This window comes from Carassius carassius, chromosome 10, assembly GCF_963082965.1.
Source record: "Carassius carassius chromosome 10, fCarCar2.1, whole genome shotgun sequence".
Taxonomy (NCBI): Eukaryota; Metazoa; Chordata; class Actinopteri; order Cypriniformes; family Cyprinidae; genus Carassius; species Carassius carassius.
Genome location: NC_081764.1, coordinates 29887288 through 29906309, shown reverse-complemented (window position 1 = coordinate 29906309; position 19022 = coordinate 29887288). Strand labels below are relative to the sequence as shown.

The window sequence follows — 19022 nt, the reverse complement described above, 5'->3', positions numbered from 1 at the left end:
TTACAGGTTGAAGGAAGACTGAGAGATGAGGATATATCCCCGACTGACCCAACTAGTGCAAAATTATAGTGCTGTGTTCTTTTCTATGTTCTTTTTTATTAGTGGAAACTCTAGAGAGCATAATCTTTAATTTGATCATGTTTTGTTCTTATTTGTATACATTCTATTTGAGTTTGAACTGAATTGGTAGGGTTGTGACTGGTAAAATACTTATGAATATCATAGCGCAACATGATCAAGATTCAATTTTGTTAATTAAATTTGAACAGAGTTGAAAGTTTAAACTAAATACCTGCTTGTTTTGTACAGTGACGGTTACATTTCCTGTCACAACAGCAGGACATCCTGTTCACTCTGGAGCATGCTATGAAAACCACTTCCTGTTGCGGTAAAGACTAAAGCAATCTTGTCAACCTTTCCTTCATTTTAAACTGACATATATAAAATTCAAGATGTAAGATTAGAGATCACTTTGTTTATTTTGGCACATGTAATTCTCACTTACATATAGTATAATAACATTTCAGTGTTTCATACAGACTCCCAACCAATGTACAAAGTAATGCTAATGTTCTGTTTTATGCTGATAATCGTACATCTATGTGGCAACCTTTTAACTTTTAAATTATATTTAAAATTAAGTGTATTTGTCATGCTAATTAGTGAGTTTCATTGTCGTGGTCATTACAGCTGTCTTGCATTGTCATGTCAGTGTCAGCAGATGTCCACACTGTTACTGAAAAGGATCCGTATCCTGTGAAAAACACGGTACAGACACAGATTGATGTGTTAGGATGACAAGCATTTCTAGCATTAAACTTCTACATGTCTGAGTATAACATCCTACGTACTTTATAGTGCTCCCAGTTTGTTATCTCAGAATACAGTGAATCCCCTGGACAGTTCGTGGTTGCTACTACTTGTCTGTGTCCCAGAATGGTAAAATTCTTCTGCAGAAATCCATTGCTCACTCCACATTTGACCAGATGATGGTGCAATAGCTCCATGTCATATCGGGAGGGTAAATGAGCAGTGTAGTTACCAATGAAAGCAACACCATACCCAACAGTATTCCGTCCTTTAGTATGAGCCCCTACTGACGTCCAGCCTCGACCTTCGTAGATGTAGCCATCCGATCCAACAACAAAGCTTGGAGAGACAGCGACATACAAATACTCTAATACTTACAAAAGATTCTGACTTTCGCATGCAATCTACTCAAAGAAAATAGATACAAATATAAATTGGGGAAAAATATGGTTGTAAATGTTTGTACAAAAACCACAAAGTAGGTAAATTCTTCTTTGAAGCATTTGACATTTTAACATTATAGCTGTTCTAAAACCAGCTGCAGGTTTCTAAGGCAGCATCCTAACTAACATGTAACCTCATAAGGAACTGTTTTGAAATGCTTTACATAGGCAAAAACTTTGTGCTCCTCACTTAAAGGGATAGTTCACCCAACAATTAAGATATTTTGATGAAATCTGAGAGTTTACTGACCCTGCATAGACAGCAATGCAACTACCACGTTCAAGGCCCGGAAACGTAGTATGTACATTGTTAAAATTCTTCTAGAATTCTTCTTTTTTTCTGTGCCAGTCTTTGATGCGTGTTCACGAGTGTACCTCTGCTTGTGAACAAGGTGCAGTGCATGCTTGTTCTACATCCGAACGGTGGCTCCTGCATTAGCAGCACCACACGCATACAGTGAACGCACATCGAAGACTAACATGGAAGGTAAGAAATTGTTGAATAAAGTTAATATTTTTGTTTTCTTTGTGACAAAAAGTATTCTCGATGTCCTAACAACCTAATTTCTGGTCCTTGAATGTTTCAGTTGCTTTGCTGTCTATGCAGGGTCAGAAAGCTCTCGGATCTTATCAACAATATCTTACTTTGTATTCTAAAGATGAACGAAGGTCTTACAGGTTTGGAACATTATATAATACACACAAATAATGGATAAAATGATACATTTTTAATTTAGCTAAGCTATTTCCAGTATTGAATGAAATATAGGATTGCCTTATCTGCCATTTTTGGTTTTATTTTCCACTGAGATTAAGCAAAGCTGTACCGGAGTATTCAAACTTCCCTACTATATAGGCTAAAAATAGTATGTTAAAGAATAGAATGTCTGAATTCGCACATCCAATTGAAATTTTACTATTCCATGAGGCCATGGGGGAGAGGATTTGTAAATTGCACTGAAGCAACACAACTGATGTATAGATACATATATGGATTTATGTATGTGTGTTGTTTTTCTTAAAGGAATAGTTCACCCAAAAATCATAATTATGTCATTATTAACTCACCCTCATGTCGTTCCAAACCAGTAAGACCTCTATTTATCTTCGGAACACAGTTTAAGATATTTTAGATTTAGTCCGAGGGCTCTCAGTCCCTCCATTGAAACTGTGTGTACGGTCTACTGTCCATGTCCAGAAAGGTAAGAAAATCATCATCAAAGTAGTCCATGTGACATCAGAGGGTCAGTTAGAATATTTTTAAGCATCGAAAATACATTTTGGTCCAAAAATAGCAAAAACTATGACTTTATTCAGCATTGTCTTCTCTTATGTGTCTGTTGTGAGAGAGTTCAAATCAAAGCAGTTTGTCATATCCGGTTCTCGAACGAATCATTTGATGTAACCGGATCTTTTTGAACCAGTTCACCAAATCGAACTGAATCGCTTTAAACAGTTCGCGTCTCCAATACGCATTAATCCACAAATGACTTGAGCTGTAAAGTTTTTAAATTTGTCTGACACTCCCTCTGAGTTCAAACAAACCAATATCCCGGAGTAATTCATGCACTCAAACAGTACACTGACTGAACTGCTGTGAAGAGAGAACTGAAGATGAACACCGAGCCGAGCCAGATAATGATTCGTTCACGAGTCAAGAACCGGTTGCATCGTTTTTTGGATCACCAGTAGTTCTTTCGGACAGTTCGATTCAATAAATCGGTTGAAGAAAACGGTTCACCAGTTCTTTTGCGCTCGACATAATGGTGTCATTGGCGATGATTGCCCTTGATTCAAGCCTTCGGTTTACCTGGGCTCTAGCCTGGGAAAACCCAGACTGCTTCCGGCGAATTTCAATTCTCTCTACAGAATAGTCTGGCAAAGAGGACTATCTAGCTCGTTTCTGTGCTGCCGAAATCGCGGCACCAATCAGAAACGTTGAGGCGGGGTTTACACAATGACGACAGCGCAGCGAAGGTAAAGCAGATTTTGTACATTACAAAGATGGATGCTGCAGAGGAACATTCGTTCGAAACTGCTATCGCGTCTGTTTTAAGTGATTTAAACTTTAACTTTGCGTTAAAACCCGAGCAAAGAACAACACTTGAAGCATTCATATCTAAAAAAGATGTTATCGCTGTCTTACGTCATCTCCTTCATCGCTCTGATTGGTTTTAGGTCTATCCAATTGCGCCCAGAGGCATTTGAACGAGGTCCGTTGGTGACGCCCCTTTAGAAACGAGACGTCTAATAGGCTTTGCCAGACCCTAACTCAGTTTCAACTGAAAAGGGTGTGGTTTTAACCAGGCTACCTGGGCTCATAACATTAGCACAGAATCAGTTCAGAATCAATCATCAAAAGAACCAGTTCGGTTCAGACACGCTGTGTGTCGGTCTGCTTCACGCTGAATCACACATGCGCAGTTATCATCAGCTCCTCAGTTCTCGAATCGGACACGTCTGACAGAAACGGTTCTCGTGAACGAGTCAGTCTTTTGTTCGTTATCTGGCTTGGCTTGGTGTTCATCTTCAGTTCTCTCTTCACAGCAGTTCAGTCAGTGTACTGTTTGAGTAAATGAATTAGTCCGGGATATTGGTTTGTTTTAACTCAGAGGGAGTGTCAGCCACGTTAAAGATTTGAGGATCCTTGATGTAGGTTATCATTGTTGAAGAGCACACCAAGTAAATTTCTAAACAACTAGGATGTTATGGCAATCAGTCAAAAAATTTATAATTCATTCGTTTATACGAATGACGAATGGAGTACATACAGATTACATTCATACTACACACATTAATATACTTTTTTAATGGTTGTGAAATAATTACTACTTAGAAAGAGAAGTTCCTACTTAGTAAGTGTCTGGTTTTCTAGAAACAGCAAAAGAGTGAAACAGACTCAATGACTGAATGTAATATTAGCACAACACGTACTACAAAGTATGTACAGTAGCCTGCCTAGTATTTTAAATATATCTGATTTCTTTGCATACTCTGATTTTGATATACACTATAATTGCTTAAATATAATTTCTCAGTATTTCTAAATATTTGTTTAGTTTTATAAAAGTTCTTAAAAAAAGTCTACATTGCAATGCATTCTGGGATTGCTTTCTCCACTAAGAACACCTACTGTTTGGAAAAGCTTTCCCATTACGATGGCCCCCTTTGTAGGCAGCACACTAGGTTGAGAAAAACAGAACATATGTTTGTGACAGAATCATGCAGAAGCAGATGTTACCTGTAGCCGATGTCAAACCAACCCCGCCCCTTCTGGTGGAAATGTTGCATCGCCCTCATATTTTTGGAACACATCTGAAGATTTCGACAGGGTTTGCTAGGAATCTCTGTGTGGTGAACATACAGAAATGGCAATGGTGGAGACAGAGGGCTGAGAGGAACCTGGGGCAGTGCTGCTTCCCACATACATCTTGGAATGATGGCAGGACACTCTGAAGGAGGGTAAGCATGGCAATTGTAGGTGTAACACCAGCATTTTAACATAAGTTTTATTGGTCCAACTGGACGTAACTACACTTACCCATATAACGTAGCATAAACTCTTTAATTCCTTTTTCTATTAGACTCTCAATCCCAAGGTCTCCTTTCTGTGGATGACTATGTAGTGCTTCTGCTACCTTCTCTTGAAGCAGTGATGAATTTGTGATCTTTTTAAAATTCTTTCTGCGATAGCGGCCCCTCAGGTGAGAATCTGAGACATGATCCAACTCTTCCACAGTCCTTAAATAGTAGCTCTTCAGTAGTGTGCTTAAATTTACTTCAGAGCAGTTAACAACAGAAAGATGCTTCCCAAGTATGGCTCCATCCATTCCGCCATGGACCAGAGCATCAGTGGCAAAGGATGGCATGCCTGAAAGAGTAAAAACCATGGGAGCAGATACACTGTCCCAACAACCATCCAGGCTGAATCGCTCAGATGGTGTTGCATTCTCAAACTGCAGAAGTGATGTGGCTAAGTACTTGGCCAGTGAGAGTAGGTAGAAACCATGAGGTTGGTTACTGTCCTTGTTAGCCTGTAGCCCATATTGAAGTCCTAAAAGGAGAGGAGCAAGAGCAACTGTTGTTCCATCGGGAATCAGAACAACTCCCCTCTCTTCATGATCATCTGTTATGAAATGATGAATGAGTTTTTTCAAGAAATGGGAGAGATTGTGGTTTGTATTCAGCTGCTCTGTGATAAAACTGTCATTTCTGCAGTGAATATCATCTTCATTGTCAGATGATCCCATAAAGTCATGTGTGACATTGACACTTCTGTCTGCAATTTTGTTTAGACTTGTCACTAAAGCCAGTGGACTTATTCCTGGGTTTAAATCTTCTAAGTGTGTAACAGCCATTATAAAATGCTCCATGTTCCTCAGATGTACTGCTGTAACCAAAATATATAATTACGTAAGACACATTAATTATTTATGTGGAGTTATAGTCAAGCAACAGAAGGTTTTGGGGTAGTTGAGGTATTCTTCTATTCTGGCAATGAAAATTACAGATTAATTGTCATTTAAGTTAAATTACTGAACTTAAATACGAGCTTGAAAAAAAAAGCTCATGAGAAAATTTCAGATGGCACTTAGAGGCTTTTGCATCTGAACTCTTCATATATACTTGAAACTAGTAGCATAGAAAATGTTTTCAAAACATGCACATTGTGGAATGGTTTCCTTTGCTGCTCTATAAACCTAGTGAATACTAAGGAGACCATGGTTTCTGTGAACTGATTATTTTGTAGACATCTTTTGAAAATGAAACAATTGTGTGAGTTTGAGGAAGATAAAATTAATTAACTTTTTAAATTATTTTTTTTTTAAAGGAAGTCAGAGTTGTGTTAATATATATATATATATATATATATATATATATATATATATATATATATATATATATATATATATATATATATATATATACTTTTTTGTAAAAAAAAAAAAAAAAAAAAACCTAATTATGAGAAGTGCCCTTTATTTCACTTGAGCCCCTGCCCCTCAAAATGTCTGTGCACGTCCCTGGTCCAGCTATAAACAGGCTCTAAAAACTGCCAGGGCCGAGCATATCCACAAACTCATTGAAAATAACCAAAACAATCCAAGGTTCCCTTTCATTGGTCACTTCGATGCTGCGGTGACGTCACCACTATGGGAACATCTTCGGTGTGACGAATGTCTGAAGCCCTATACCATCCCGCCAATCCTATTGGCCAAATAGCGCTTGGCACCGCCCCACGCATGCGTACGCATCATATATCTGTGTGCCGCGCGCCATTTCGCTCAGATTTCATTTCCTTCAGGAAAGCGAATCATCTATGCCCTAGAATTCATCTCGCGTTCTCCAGCGATTTCTACGAGCAGTGTCAACTCCTCTTCGCGGACGCGATGAGTTTTCGGAAATGCAAGGAGCCGTGTACCAGGTACATCACGAAGGGAGACACTCATGACAGGTGCGTAGTATGTCTCGGTTTACATCACGCACAGGCGGCGCTTAGCGGCCTTTCCTCTTGTCCCCATTGTGATGGCCTGCGGCTCAGAGTACTGCACTCGAGGGTGGAAGTATTTTCCGACGTCGCCCCCGTGTCTAACCCCCGCCATGTCACTTCTGCGACTTCCGAGGCACCGCACGAGGTGATAGCTTGGGGTGACACGTGCGACATGGATTTCGAGGACAGCGCAGCACTGGAATATTCTCCACATCGCTCGCTCTCCCCTACCCTGGTGCAGAGTAAAAGTTTTATTGAGCCTGTCGTTTTCTCTAACGAGGATTCACAGCCCACAACGGAGGCATTTAGTACCATCTCCTTTGGTTGTGGACGCTATGAGGATGACGTTTTATCTACCGTGGCCTCGGGGCCTGAGGACTTCGCGACCGACACTAGCCCTCTCCCTCCTAGCGGACAGGAGAGGCATGTTTCCCCCTCCTACAGCGAGCTGTTGGACGTGGTTTCTCGTGCGGTGGGTAAATTGGGGCTGGATTGGGAGGCTGAGAAGGCCGAGGCCCAACCTTCCTCTACGCTGGACGACCGTTTTTTAACCAGTCGGACACCTGCACAGCCCCGGAGGCCTTTACCTTTTTTCCCGGACCTCCACCAAGAGGTTTCGAGGTCCTGGAAAAAGCCGTTCTCAGCTCTGATTACTAATGCTGCGGCCGCGGATTTCGCCACCATCTCTGACATGGCGAACCATGGCTATGCAGCAGTGCCTCCGGTGGAAGAGACTCTCGCCGAACACCTCGCGCCTAATTCGTCCGCGGCATGAAAGTCTCGCCCCCTTCTTCCCTCTAAGGTGTGTCGAGTCACGTCTAGCCTAGTTGGGAAATCCTACATGGCCGCTGGCCAGGCGGCTGCTTCGCTCCACTCTATGGCGGTCCTCCAGGCCTACCAAGCGGAGCTATTAAAGGAACTAGACGAAGGGAAAGGTATCACACCCGAGGCAGTAAAGGAACTGCGGCGGGCAACGGATTTGGCGCTACGTGCTACCATGCATACTGCTCGAGCAGTGGGCCGTTCCATGGCCGGTTTGATTACGGTTGAGCGCCACCTCTGGCTTAATCTCACCGACATTAAGGAAAAGGACAAATCTTTCCTCATGGATGCCCCTGTTTCCAAGGACGGTTTGTTCGGAGGGGCTGTCACTTCAGTGGTGTTCAAAAAATTCAGGGCAGCGAACCAGCAATCAGCCGCTTTCCGCCAGCTGATTCCCCGCAGACCCAGGGAGGTTGAACGCCTACAGGCGCACGCGCGTTCCCGCTCGACCTCCTCTCACCGCCAGCGAGTTGCCTCTCGGTAAGAGCCTTCGCCTATGGCGCTCCCTCGCAAGGACTGGGGCCCTAAGGTTTTCCCATCAGCTCGCCAACATCAGCGCAAGAGGTTAAACCTGAGTTCGACGGCCAATGCCTCTCATTCTCGGGCACCGAATAGCAGCTCCTGATCTTTTCGCTGCTTGCCAGGGACTGTGCCCTCCGCCAGAGAGCGCTCTTGGACCGCTTTCGCGCATCCAACACTCTCATTGCAGTCCCCATGCTCAAACTTTGACTGTCTCGCCGCAAACAGTGCCTCGAGCAGCATTGGATCGAGCTGTAACGCCAAACGCTCCCTCAGACATTCTGCGCAATCCTGCTTTCAGAATTCGAGGGGCGATTCAAGGGTCCCGCACAGACGGCCCGTTTATGACGGCTCGCACAGCCGCCGCTTTTTCGCTAGCGGCAGAGCCCGATGTTCAATCTGTTGGTCTAATTCCTGCCGTGGACACGTTTCAGGATTATACACAACGAGACGCAACGGCTTTTATGCATACACTTCCCCTGTGCACGAACGCCAAGAGCTTTTCGGGCCCGGACGTTTTAACGTGTATGACACCGTTGCAGGAAACGGTGCCGCTTGCCCGGCATTTCTCAATGGGTGTTACGCACAATTTGTCATGGATACACCATTCAGTTTCGAAGAGGCCCTCCTCCTTTCCGCGGAATTCTTTCCACGGTGATGAAACCGATGGAAATAGCGGTGCTGCGACAGGAGATGTCAACTCTGCTGAGCAAAGGGGCTATAGAAGAAGTACACCCCTCTCAGATGGAGTCAGGGTTTTACAGCTGTTATTTTGTGGTACCAAAAAAAGACGGCGGGTTGCGGCCCATTCTGGATTTACGCCGTCTGAATCTTGCACTCAGGCTGAGCAAATTCAAGATGTTGACGGTAAAGTCTATTTTGTCTCAAATTCAACCAAACGACTGGTTTGTCACAATCGATCTGAAGGATGCATACTTTCATATTCAGATCATCAAGAGACACAGGAAGTTCCTCAGATTCGCTTTAGAGGGCAAAGCGTATCAGTACCGCGTTCTTCCCTTTGGCTTAGCTCTGGCTCCCCGCACTTTCTCAAAATGCATGGATGCAGCTCTGGCCCCATTGCGGCTCCAGGGCATTCGTGTTTTAAATTACTTGGACGATTGGCTGGTGTTAGCGCAATCCCAGAATCAAGCACTCTCATCGGGATCTTGTGCTGAATCATTTAAGCAGCCTTGGCTTACGCACAAATTTCCAGAAAAGTGTTTTAATCCCCTCTCAACGGATAACCTTTCTGGGAATAGACTTGGACTCTCGCGCGATGACAGCAAAGCTTTCTCTCCCGCGCGCTCAGTCGATTGCGGCATGCATGCGGCGCTTCAAAGCGGGTCGCACAGTGAAATTGTGCCTCAGACTTTTAGGTCTAATGGCAGTGGCATTTCCCGTAATTCGTCTGGGATTACTTCACATGCGCCCTTTTCAGTGGTAGACGAAAAGACTAAATATTTCACCCCGTTGTCTTCCGCATCAGACGATTTCGATGACACGGAGGTGTGTGATGTCGTTAAAACTATGGATGTCAACCGAGTTTCTCCTGACTAGAGTTCGGCTGGGGATTTGTGCTTCCCAAGAGACTGTCACGACGGATGCGTCTTTGACCGACTGGGGAGCTGTTTGTCAAGGGCGCCCAGCCCACGGAGTGTGGACAGCGGCGCAACGCAGTTGGCACATAAACAGGTTGGAATTACTGGCAGTTTTTCTGGCTCTCCAGTATTTCTCGAACCTGCTGATCGGTCGTCATGTGCTGCTCAGGTCAGACAACACGGCGGTTGTGTCATACCTGAATCATCAAGGAGGATTGCGCTCTCGCCCCCTGTGCAGGCTGGCGAGGCGTGTTCTTCTTTGGTCTCAGAACAAATGCCCTGTTCATGCCCCCGGACGATTGAACTTCGGAGCGGATTTGCTATCCAGACAGACTCTGGAGCAAGGGGAATGGAGATTGCACCCCCAAACAGTGAATCACTTATGGCAGATTTTCGGAGAAGCGAGAGTGGATTTATTCGCGTCGAACATGACTACGCATTGCCCGCTATGGTTCTCCCTATGCCCTCCATTGCCCCTGGGCTTGGATGAGTTAGCTCACAGCTGGCCCAGGACCAGCTTGTATGCTTTTCCCCCTATTCGTTTGTTTCCAGCGGTATTATGCAGAGTACGGCTGGACAAAGTGAAACAGCTGCTGCTGGTGGCTCCGCGGTGGCACACACAGCCGTGGTTTGCGGACCTGATCAGTCTGTTAGCGGGCTCTCCATGGGAGATTCCCCTCAGAAAGGATTTATTATCGCAAGCACAGGGACTGATTTGGCACCCGAGGCCAGATCTGTGGAAACTGTGCGCGTGGCCTAAGTTAGTATGTCCCGGTCTTTCTGTTGATACTACCGAGACTATACTGAATTCCCGTGCAGCCTCTACGAGACGCTTATATGCTTTCAAGTGGAGACTGTTTACGACCTGGTGTGAAACTCATAATGTGGATCCAGTTTACTGCCCAGTGGCTTCAGTACTGGAGTTCCTTCAGGACCGTTTTTCGGATGGAGTGACACCAGCCACTCTAAAGGTTTACGTGGCAGCCATTTCAGCTTACCACGAGTATATAGATGGTGCCTCGGTGGGCCGTCATCCACTGGTTTCTCATTTCATACAGGGTGCGCGGCGGCTGAGGCCTTTCCGCCCCGTGCGAGTTCCTTCATGGGATTTATCCATTGTGTTGCACGGTTTATCAGGGCACCTGTTTGAGCCCTTGGAAACTGTACCTGATAAAATTCTGACTCTGAAGACTATTCTTCTTATGGCTTTATCCTCCCTCAAGAGAGTTGGGGATTTACAGGCTCTCTCTGTTTCACCTTCATGCATGGAATTTGCACCAGGCTCTGTGAAGGTGTTGTTGCGACCGAGGCCTAATTATGTCCCTAAGGTCGCGTCTAATCCCTTTCGCTTTCAGCAGGTGGTCCTGGAGGCTTTATCCCCTGCTAAGGCGGGGTCTGGAGATCTAAGTCTCTGCCATGTAAGAGCTTTAAAGACTTATGTGGATCGTACTGCCCCATGGCGTGAGTCTGACCAGCTGTTTGTCTGTTTTGGACATAAGAATAAAGGCCATAAGGTTACAAAACAGCGCATGTCACATTGGCTGGTGGAGGCAATATCTTTAGCCTATGAGGCGCGCGGGCTCGCTTCGCCCTTAGGAGTTAAAGCTCATTCCACGAGAGGTCATGAAATCTGAGTGAAAAGGCGCGCGGCACCCAGGTATATAATGCGTATGCATGCGTGGGGCGGTGCCAAGCGCTATTTGGCCAATAGGATTGGCGGGATGGTATAGGGCTTCAGAAATTCGTCACACCGAAGGTGTTCCCATAGTGGTGACGTCACCGCAGCATCTCGTTCCCTATTCAGGGAACCATGGTTACTTATGTAACCGAGATGTTTTTATTTAACACAGTGGCTAGATTAACAAATAACCAGATGCCACATGATTCAAATATTCCATCAACATTTAACCTTGATAGTGTGAAGTGGATTGCCCCTCGGGGAAAATCCCTTGGTCTTGAGCCACCACTGTAGGGGTCTCATGTACAGCAGGCCAAGAGGTATCACGTTGGACGCAGCTGCCATCAGACCCAACAATCTCTGAAATTGTTTGACAGTAAGTGACTGGCCTTCTCTGACTCTCTCGACTAAGATGAGGATTGACTCGATACGAGCAGGGGACAATCGTGCCTGCATCACGGTCGAATCCCCCGCTCTTTCATATCAGACAGGGTCAACCATAAGTGCCTCTCCACGGCCACCATAGCTGCACCGATTGCTCGGGCGGTCTCCTTGGTGGCGCGGAGGGAGAGATCAGCGGTCCTTCTTAGCTCTGAAATATCATGGGACTTGATCTCCTCTCCCTCGTCTAGCTCTTTAACCAGGTCGGCTTGGTACGCCTTTAACACCGCCATGGTGTGCAGACACGCACCAGCCTGACCTGTAGCCGCATACCCTTTGCCCACCAAAGCAGATGTTGTTCTGAGTGGCTTTGAGGGCAATGCCGGGGCCTTCAGAGACGATGCCCGCGCCGGGGGACAGATAGCTCGCGAGCGTCTGTTCCACCCGGGGCATCGCTCTATAGCCATGCTCTCCAGTTGGGAGGTGGCTGACTTGCGCGCAGGAAGAGTTCATCAAGCTTGCTTCGCTGCGGTTCGGTCGTTTTTTTGCCGGGCCACTCAATGCTTAATTTGGCCACCATGCGAGTAACCACCTCCAAGAGCTCCTCATATTGCGGCGAATGGGGTGGCGAATCCCTGTCGACAGACTCCACATCGACCTCCTCGGAGGAAGAGAGGCGGATCGTCGATCCCTCTGCCTGATTGGAAGGAACCGCAGAGCGTGCTTCTGACTCCAGAGATTGGGCGCCGGATCTGGCGGAAGTGGAAGGAGATAGGGACTGGCCCGTCTCCATTCCCTCCACCAAATCCACTTGCGAACCCCACGAGTGCAGCCGCCATTCTGCCTCAGCAGAAGCGGGACCAGCTCCGCCGGGAACGCTGTTTCTGATGAAGAAATGTTAGTTGATGCATTCATGACCTCTAGACTGGACTATTGTAATGCACTTCTAGGTGGTTGTCCTGTAGACGTCACTTCCTGTTTGTTGTTGGCGGCTGTACTGCGTTTGAGCTCCATCACTATATTCTTTTCATTGACTATTTTTAACTCAAAAATCAATTTTATACATCATCGTTTCCGTTTATATAACGTGTGAATATATCCTCTATTGTATTCTACAACAAAAACAATCAGAGCGCCTCGCTATCACTAGTTTTATTTTGATCTCCCGGGTCCGCTATTAGCTTTTAGCCCGTTAGCATCAGCGGCGTGGTTGCAGCTAAATGCGCTAACATTGCTAATACTCTATTCACACACATTACCACTGCTGTACTCACTGTTACTTGCTTTAATGGCGGATGAATGTCTCCACTCTGTGCAGCTCGAGCTCGAGGCCGTGGGAAAGCAGATTTGCGACCTGGAGGTGAGGCAGGCCCAGCTGAGAGAGCGGAGAACCGCGCTGGAATCATCCCGGGCTGACGCTCACAAGTCCGGGGTAAGTATACAGCGATCTGCTAACAGTCCCACCACGTCTACTCCGTGTGTTTCTCTGCACAGGCCCGGTGCACCCAGGACGCGATCTTCCCAGATGTCCTTCACTGCGACGCCGGGACACCACGGACCCTGGGTGCATCCACAGCGGAGGACGCGAGCCGGGTCCCGGGCGACGACTTCTCCCCCTCCTGCCTTCGACATCTCCATCCGGAACCGCTTCGCTCCCCTCCGCGAGACAGGACGCGACGCTGTGATCATCGGAGACTCCATCGTCCGACACGTAAGTGCTACGTTAGCCGAAGGTAAAGTGCACACTCATTGTTTGCCTGGTGCTCGTGTTCTCGATGTTTCTGCGCAGATACCCGCGATCCTGAAGGTCGACGAGAGCCCCAGAGCGGTCGTGCTTCACGCCGGGGTTAACGACACCACGCTGCGGCAGACGGAGACGCTGAAGAGGGACTTCAGCAGCCTGATCGAGACGGTTCGCAGCACGACGCCCGCGGCGACGATCGTCGTGTCAGGACCACTGCCCACGTATCGACGAGGACACGAAAGGTTCAGTAGACTTTTTGCTTTAAATGAATGGCTGTTGTCATGGTGTAAAGAACAGAAACTGCTATTTGTTAATAACTGGAATCTTTTCTGGGAGCGTCCTAGGCTGTTTCGCGCTGATGGATTACACCCCAGCAGAATCGGAGCGGAGCTGCTCTCTGACAACATCTCCAGGACACTTCGCTCCATGTGACTAGTAAGACAATTCTCTAATAACTATTATGATGAGTTTTGTTCCACCCGCTTAAATGATAAAAGTACTTGTGCTGTAAAAACTATTAAGACTGTGTCTGTTCCCCGAATAGTGAGGTCAAAATATAATGTAGGATCTAGAAAAAATCTTATCGTAATTAAACCAGAAAAATGTAAAGTAAATGAACAAAAACAATTTTTAAAGTTTGGGCTCATAAATATTAGATCACTCACACCCAAAGCAGTTATTGTAAATGAAATGATCACAGAAAATAGTTTTGATGTACTCTGCTTGACTGAAACCTGGCTAAAACCAAATTATTATTTTGGTCTAAATGAGTCTACTCCACCAAACTACTGTTATAAGCATGAGCCCCGTCAGACTGGTCGTGGAGGAGGTGTTGCAACAATATATAGTGATATTCTCAATGTTACCCAGAAAACAGGATACAGGTTTAACTCTTTTGAAATACTTCTGCTAAATGTTACACTGTCAGACATGCAAAAGAAATCTAATGTATCTCTTGCTCTGGCTACTGTGTATAGACCACCAGGGCCGTATACAGAATTCCTAAAAGAATTTGCAGATTTCCTCTCAGACCTTCAAGTTACAGTTGATAAGGCGCTAATCATGGGAGATTTTAATATTCACGTTGATAATGCAAATGATACATTAGGACTTGCGTTTACTGACCTAATAAACTCCTTTGGAGTCAAGCAAAATGTCACCGGGCCCACTCATCATTTTAATCATACACTAGATCTAATTATATCGCATGGAATCGATCTTACTGCTATAGATATTGTACCCCAATGTGATGATATTACAGACCATTTCCTTGTATCGTGCATGCTGCGTATAACTGATATTAACTATATGTCTCAGCGTTACCGTCTGGGCAGAACTATTGTTCCAGCCACCAAAGACAGATTCGCAAATAACCTGCCTGATCTATCTCAACTGCTATTTGTACCCAAAAATACACATGAATTAGACGAAATTACTGACAACATGGGCACTATTTTCTCTAATACATTAGAAGCTGTTGCCCCCATCAAATTGAAAAAGGTTAGAGAAAAACGTACTGTGCCATGGTATAACAGTACTCGTAGTCTTGAACGCAAATGGAGAAAAACTAACTTGGAAGTTTTTAAAATTGCATGGAAAAACAGTATTTCCAGGTATAGACAGGCTCTAAAAACTGCTAGGGCAGAGCATATCCACAAACTCATTGAAAATAACCAAAACAATCCAAGGTTTTTATTTAGCACAGTGGCTAAATTTACAAATTACCAGACGCCACCTGATTCAAATATTCCACCAACGTTAAATAGTAATGACTTTATGAATTTCTTCACTGATAAAATAGATAACATTAGAAATACAATAGCGAATGTAGATTCTACAGCGTCTAACACTTCAGTTTCATCCATCGCACCCAAAGATAAACTGCAGTGCTTTACAAATATAGGACAGGAAGAGCTAAATAAACTTATCACTGTATCTAAACCAACAACATGTTTATTAGATCCTGTACCCACTAAATTACTAAAAGAGCTGTTACCTGTAGCCGAAGAACCGCTTCTCAATATCATTAACTCGTCGTTATCTTTAGGTCACGTCCCAAAACCATTCAAGCTGGCGGTTATCAAGCCTCTTATTAAGAAACCAAAACTAGATCCTAGTGTACTGGCAAATTATAGGCCTATTTCAAATCTTCCATTTATGTCTAAAATTTTAGAAAAAGTTGTGTCTGCTAAATTGAGCACCTTCCTGCATAAAAATGATCTGTATGAAGAATTTCAGTCAGGTTTTAGGCCCCACCATAGCACAGAAACTGCACTTGTTAAAATTACAAATGACCTGCTTCTTGCGTCAGATCAAGGCTGCATCTCATTTCTAGTCTTACTTGATCTTAGTGCTGCGTTCGACACCATAGATCATGACATACTCATAGATTGATTACAAAACTATACAGGTATTCAAGGGCAGGCTCTAATATGGTTTAGATCCTACCTGTCCGATCGCTACCATTTTGTTTACTTAAATGGGGTGTCATCTCATTTATCATCAGTAAAATATGGAGTGCCATGAGGATCCGTCCTAGGTCCCCTTCTATTTTCAATATACATGTTGCCCCTTGGTAATATTATTAGAAAATACGGAATTAGCTTCCACTGTTATGCTGATGATACTCAGCTATATATTTCAACGAGACCAGATGAAACTTCCCAATTATCTAAGCTAACAGAGTGTGTTAAAAATGTAAAAGATTGGATGACAAATAATTTTCTCCAATTAAATTCGGATAAGACAGAGATATTAATTATTGGACCAAAAAACACCACACAGAATCTTGTAGATTACAATCTGCAACTAGACGGATGTACTGTTACTTCCTCTACAGTCAGAAATCTGGGTGTTATATTGGACAGCAATTTGTCTTTTGAAAATCATATTTCCAATGTTACAAAAACCGCATTCTTCCATCTTAGAAACATTGCCAAGCTACGAAACATGTTATCTGTTTCTGATGCAGAAAAGCTAGTTCATGCTTTCATGACCTCTAGACTGGACTATTGTAATGGACTTCTAGGTGGTTGTCCTGCTTCGTCAATAAACAAGCTACAGGTAGTCCAAAATGCAGCAGCTAGAGTCCTTACCAGGTCAAGAAAATATAATCATATTACCCCAATTTTACAGTCTCTGTACTGGCTACCTATTAAGTTCCGTATCAGTTACAAATTATCATTACTTACCTATAAGGCCCTAAATGGTTTAGCTCCTGCGTACCTAACTAGCCTTCTACCACGCTACAACCCATCACGCACCCTAAGGTCACAAAACGCTGGACTTTTGGTAGTTCCTAGGATAGCAAAGTCCACTAAAGGAGGTAGAGCTTTTTCACATTTGGCTCCCAAACTCTGGAATAGCCTTCCTGATAATGTTCGGGGTTCAGACACACTCTCTCTGTTTAAATCTAGATTAAAAACGCATCTCTTTCGCCAAGCATTCGAATAATGTATCTCTTAAATTGTGAGTGTAGTTGCATCTGCATTTTTATTCTTTAGCTTGGGTTAAACTAATTTTACTTTGTTGGATCAGCAGCTATGCTAATGATGTCTCTATTTTGTTTCTATGTTTTGCCACGGGATTTACATCCCGTGGTAACTAGGATTTACACAAGCTCCAGTCTGGATCCAGAACACCTGAGAAGAGATGATGCTGACCCTCAGAGGACCCCAGATGATGCTAACCTTGAATCAACAAACAGAACTAACAATTATTGCTACATGTGTGACTACATCCTATAATAACTATTAATTAATAATATTGATAGTTCATCATCTAGCTGACTACGTCTTGTATTATTATTATTATTATTTTTATTTTTCTAAAATCCTGTCAAACGTGCACAAACTACTAGCTACTACTAAATATTGTAGAAACATAATTTTCTGTAAAGTTGCTTTGTAACGATTTGTATTGTAAAAAGCGCTATACAAATAAACTTGAATTGAATTGAATTGAATCCTGCATCTTCAATAAACAAGCTACTGGTAGTTCAAAATGCAGCGGCTAGAGTCCTCACCAGGTCAAGAAAATATGATCATATTACTCCAATTTTACAGTCTCTGCACTGGCTACATATTAAGTTCCATATCAGTTACAAATTATCATTACTTACCTATAAGGCCCTAAATGGTTTAGCTCCTGCGTACCTAACTGGCCTTATACCATGTTACAATCCATCATGCTCCCTAAGGTCACAAAACGCTGGACTTTTGGTAATTCCTAGGATAGCAAAGTCTACTAAAGGAGGTAGAGCTTTTTCACATTTGGCTCCCAAACACCATGGTAACTAGGATTTACACGAACTCCAGTCAGGATCCAGAACACTGGAGAAGAGATGATGCTGACCCCTCAGAGGACCTCAGATGATGCTAACATTGAAACAACATACAGAACTAACAAATATTGCTACAAGTGTGACTGCATCATATAATAATTGCTGTTTATAATGTTCATTGTCTAGCTGACTACGACTTGTATTATTTTTTCTGAAAAATCCTGTCATATGTGCACAAACTGACAGTCACCACTTATAAGCTACTAATAAATATTATATAACGTAATTTTCTGTAAAGTTGCTTTGTAATGATTTGTATCGTAAAAAGCACTATACAAATAAACTTGAATTGAATTGTTTTACCTTAGAGCCACCCTGAGTGAGTTGTCATCAGTCCGCCTTTGTGTCACCGCCATTGCAGATGTAGACGAGATAGAGGTCTATAAGGTTTTTTTAATGAATCTTTGCAAATCGTCTTTCCTAATAATGTGTTAATTAGCAAGTTTCCTTATGAATGCGGCTAAAGCAAACAGCCCATCAGTGAGCAGCTCAGAAAAGAGGGGCGGGATCAACAGAGCTTATTAACATTTAAAGGAAAATGCTACAAAACGGCTTGCTCTGAAAATAATTGTTTTTGACAGGGTAAAAAAAAGGTGTTTGAAACTTGAAAGTCTGGTAGTGTGATTCTTAGACTTTTATATATCTCAGTTTTACTCTCTAACCCTTTACAGTGTCAGTGTCAAAGAGTATTTGATGCCTATTGTTTTAAAAAATTGTTTGCATTTTAGTGTAGTATATTCCAGCCTTTCAATTTCACTTAAACTTAGTATTTACATGACATAAAAATACATAAAATATACAAATTATTGCTTTATTTAAACAGAAATCTTAATTTTGGGTACATATAAATGCACTTAATGTGACATAAAATATATTAAATGGAAATCTGAATATAATTAAATAGAACATTTATAACTTACTTACCTGAACTCTGAATAACGACACATATCCCAGACATGGTAATAATCCACAATGCTCCTGGTGTCATTATCAGTACTAATTGCTACTATTCGGTACTAAGTGATTGATACGAATGCAAGGTAAGAGTGCTGAAACACTGAAGGCAGGACAGCCAGTCCAAATTCTGTAATTCAGTGTTAGTCAGGTGGTGTATTCCACCATGAAAAACTTGGTTTCGTGCTGTGTCAGAAGGATTGCATGTATGAGGGTGTATGAGTGTGTACGTTTGTA

The 19022-nt window shown here is 43.5% G+C and overlaps 2 protein-coding genes across 2 annotated transcripts in view; one reads left to right on the top strand and one right to left on the bottom strand.

Annotated features, from left to right (window-relative positions):
* The window catches only part of LOC132152130 (ubiquitin-conjugating enzyme E2 G2-like), a 96207-nt gene that overhangs the window by 30871 nt on the left and 46314 nt on the right, over positions 1-19022 (top strand). The window lies entirely within an intron of this gene.
* LOC132152127 (N-acetylmuramoyl-L-alanine amidase-like) lies at positions 461-18933 on the bottom strand. The gene is made up of 5 exons (XM_059560838.1): positions 18756-18933; positions 4795-5643; positions 4495-4705; positions 852-1149; positions 461-754 (listed from the first exon to the last, which is right to left on the bottom strand). The coding sequence occupies exons 1-5, from the start codon at positions 18817-18819 to the stop codon at positions 734-736; spliced, it is 1443 nt and encodes a 480-aa protein (XP_059416821.1). The 5' UTR covers positions 18820-18933; the 3' UTR covers positions 461-733.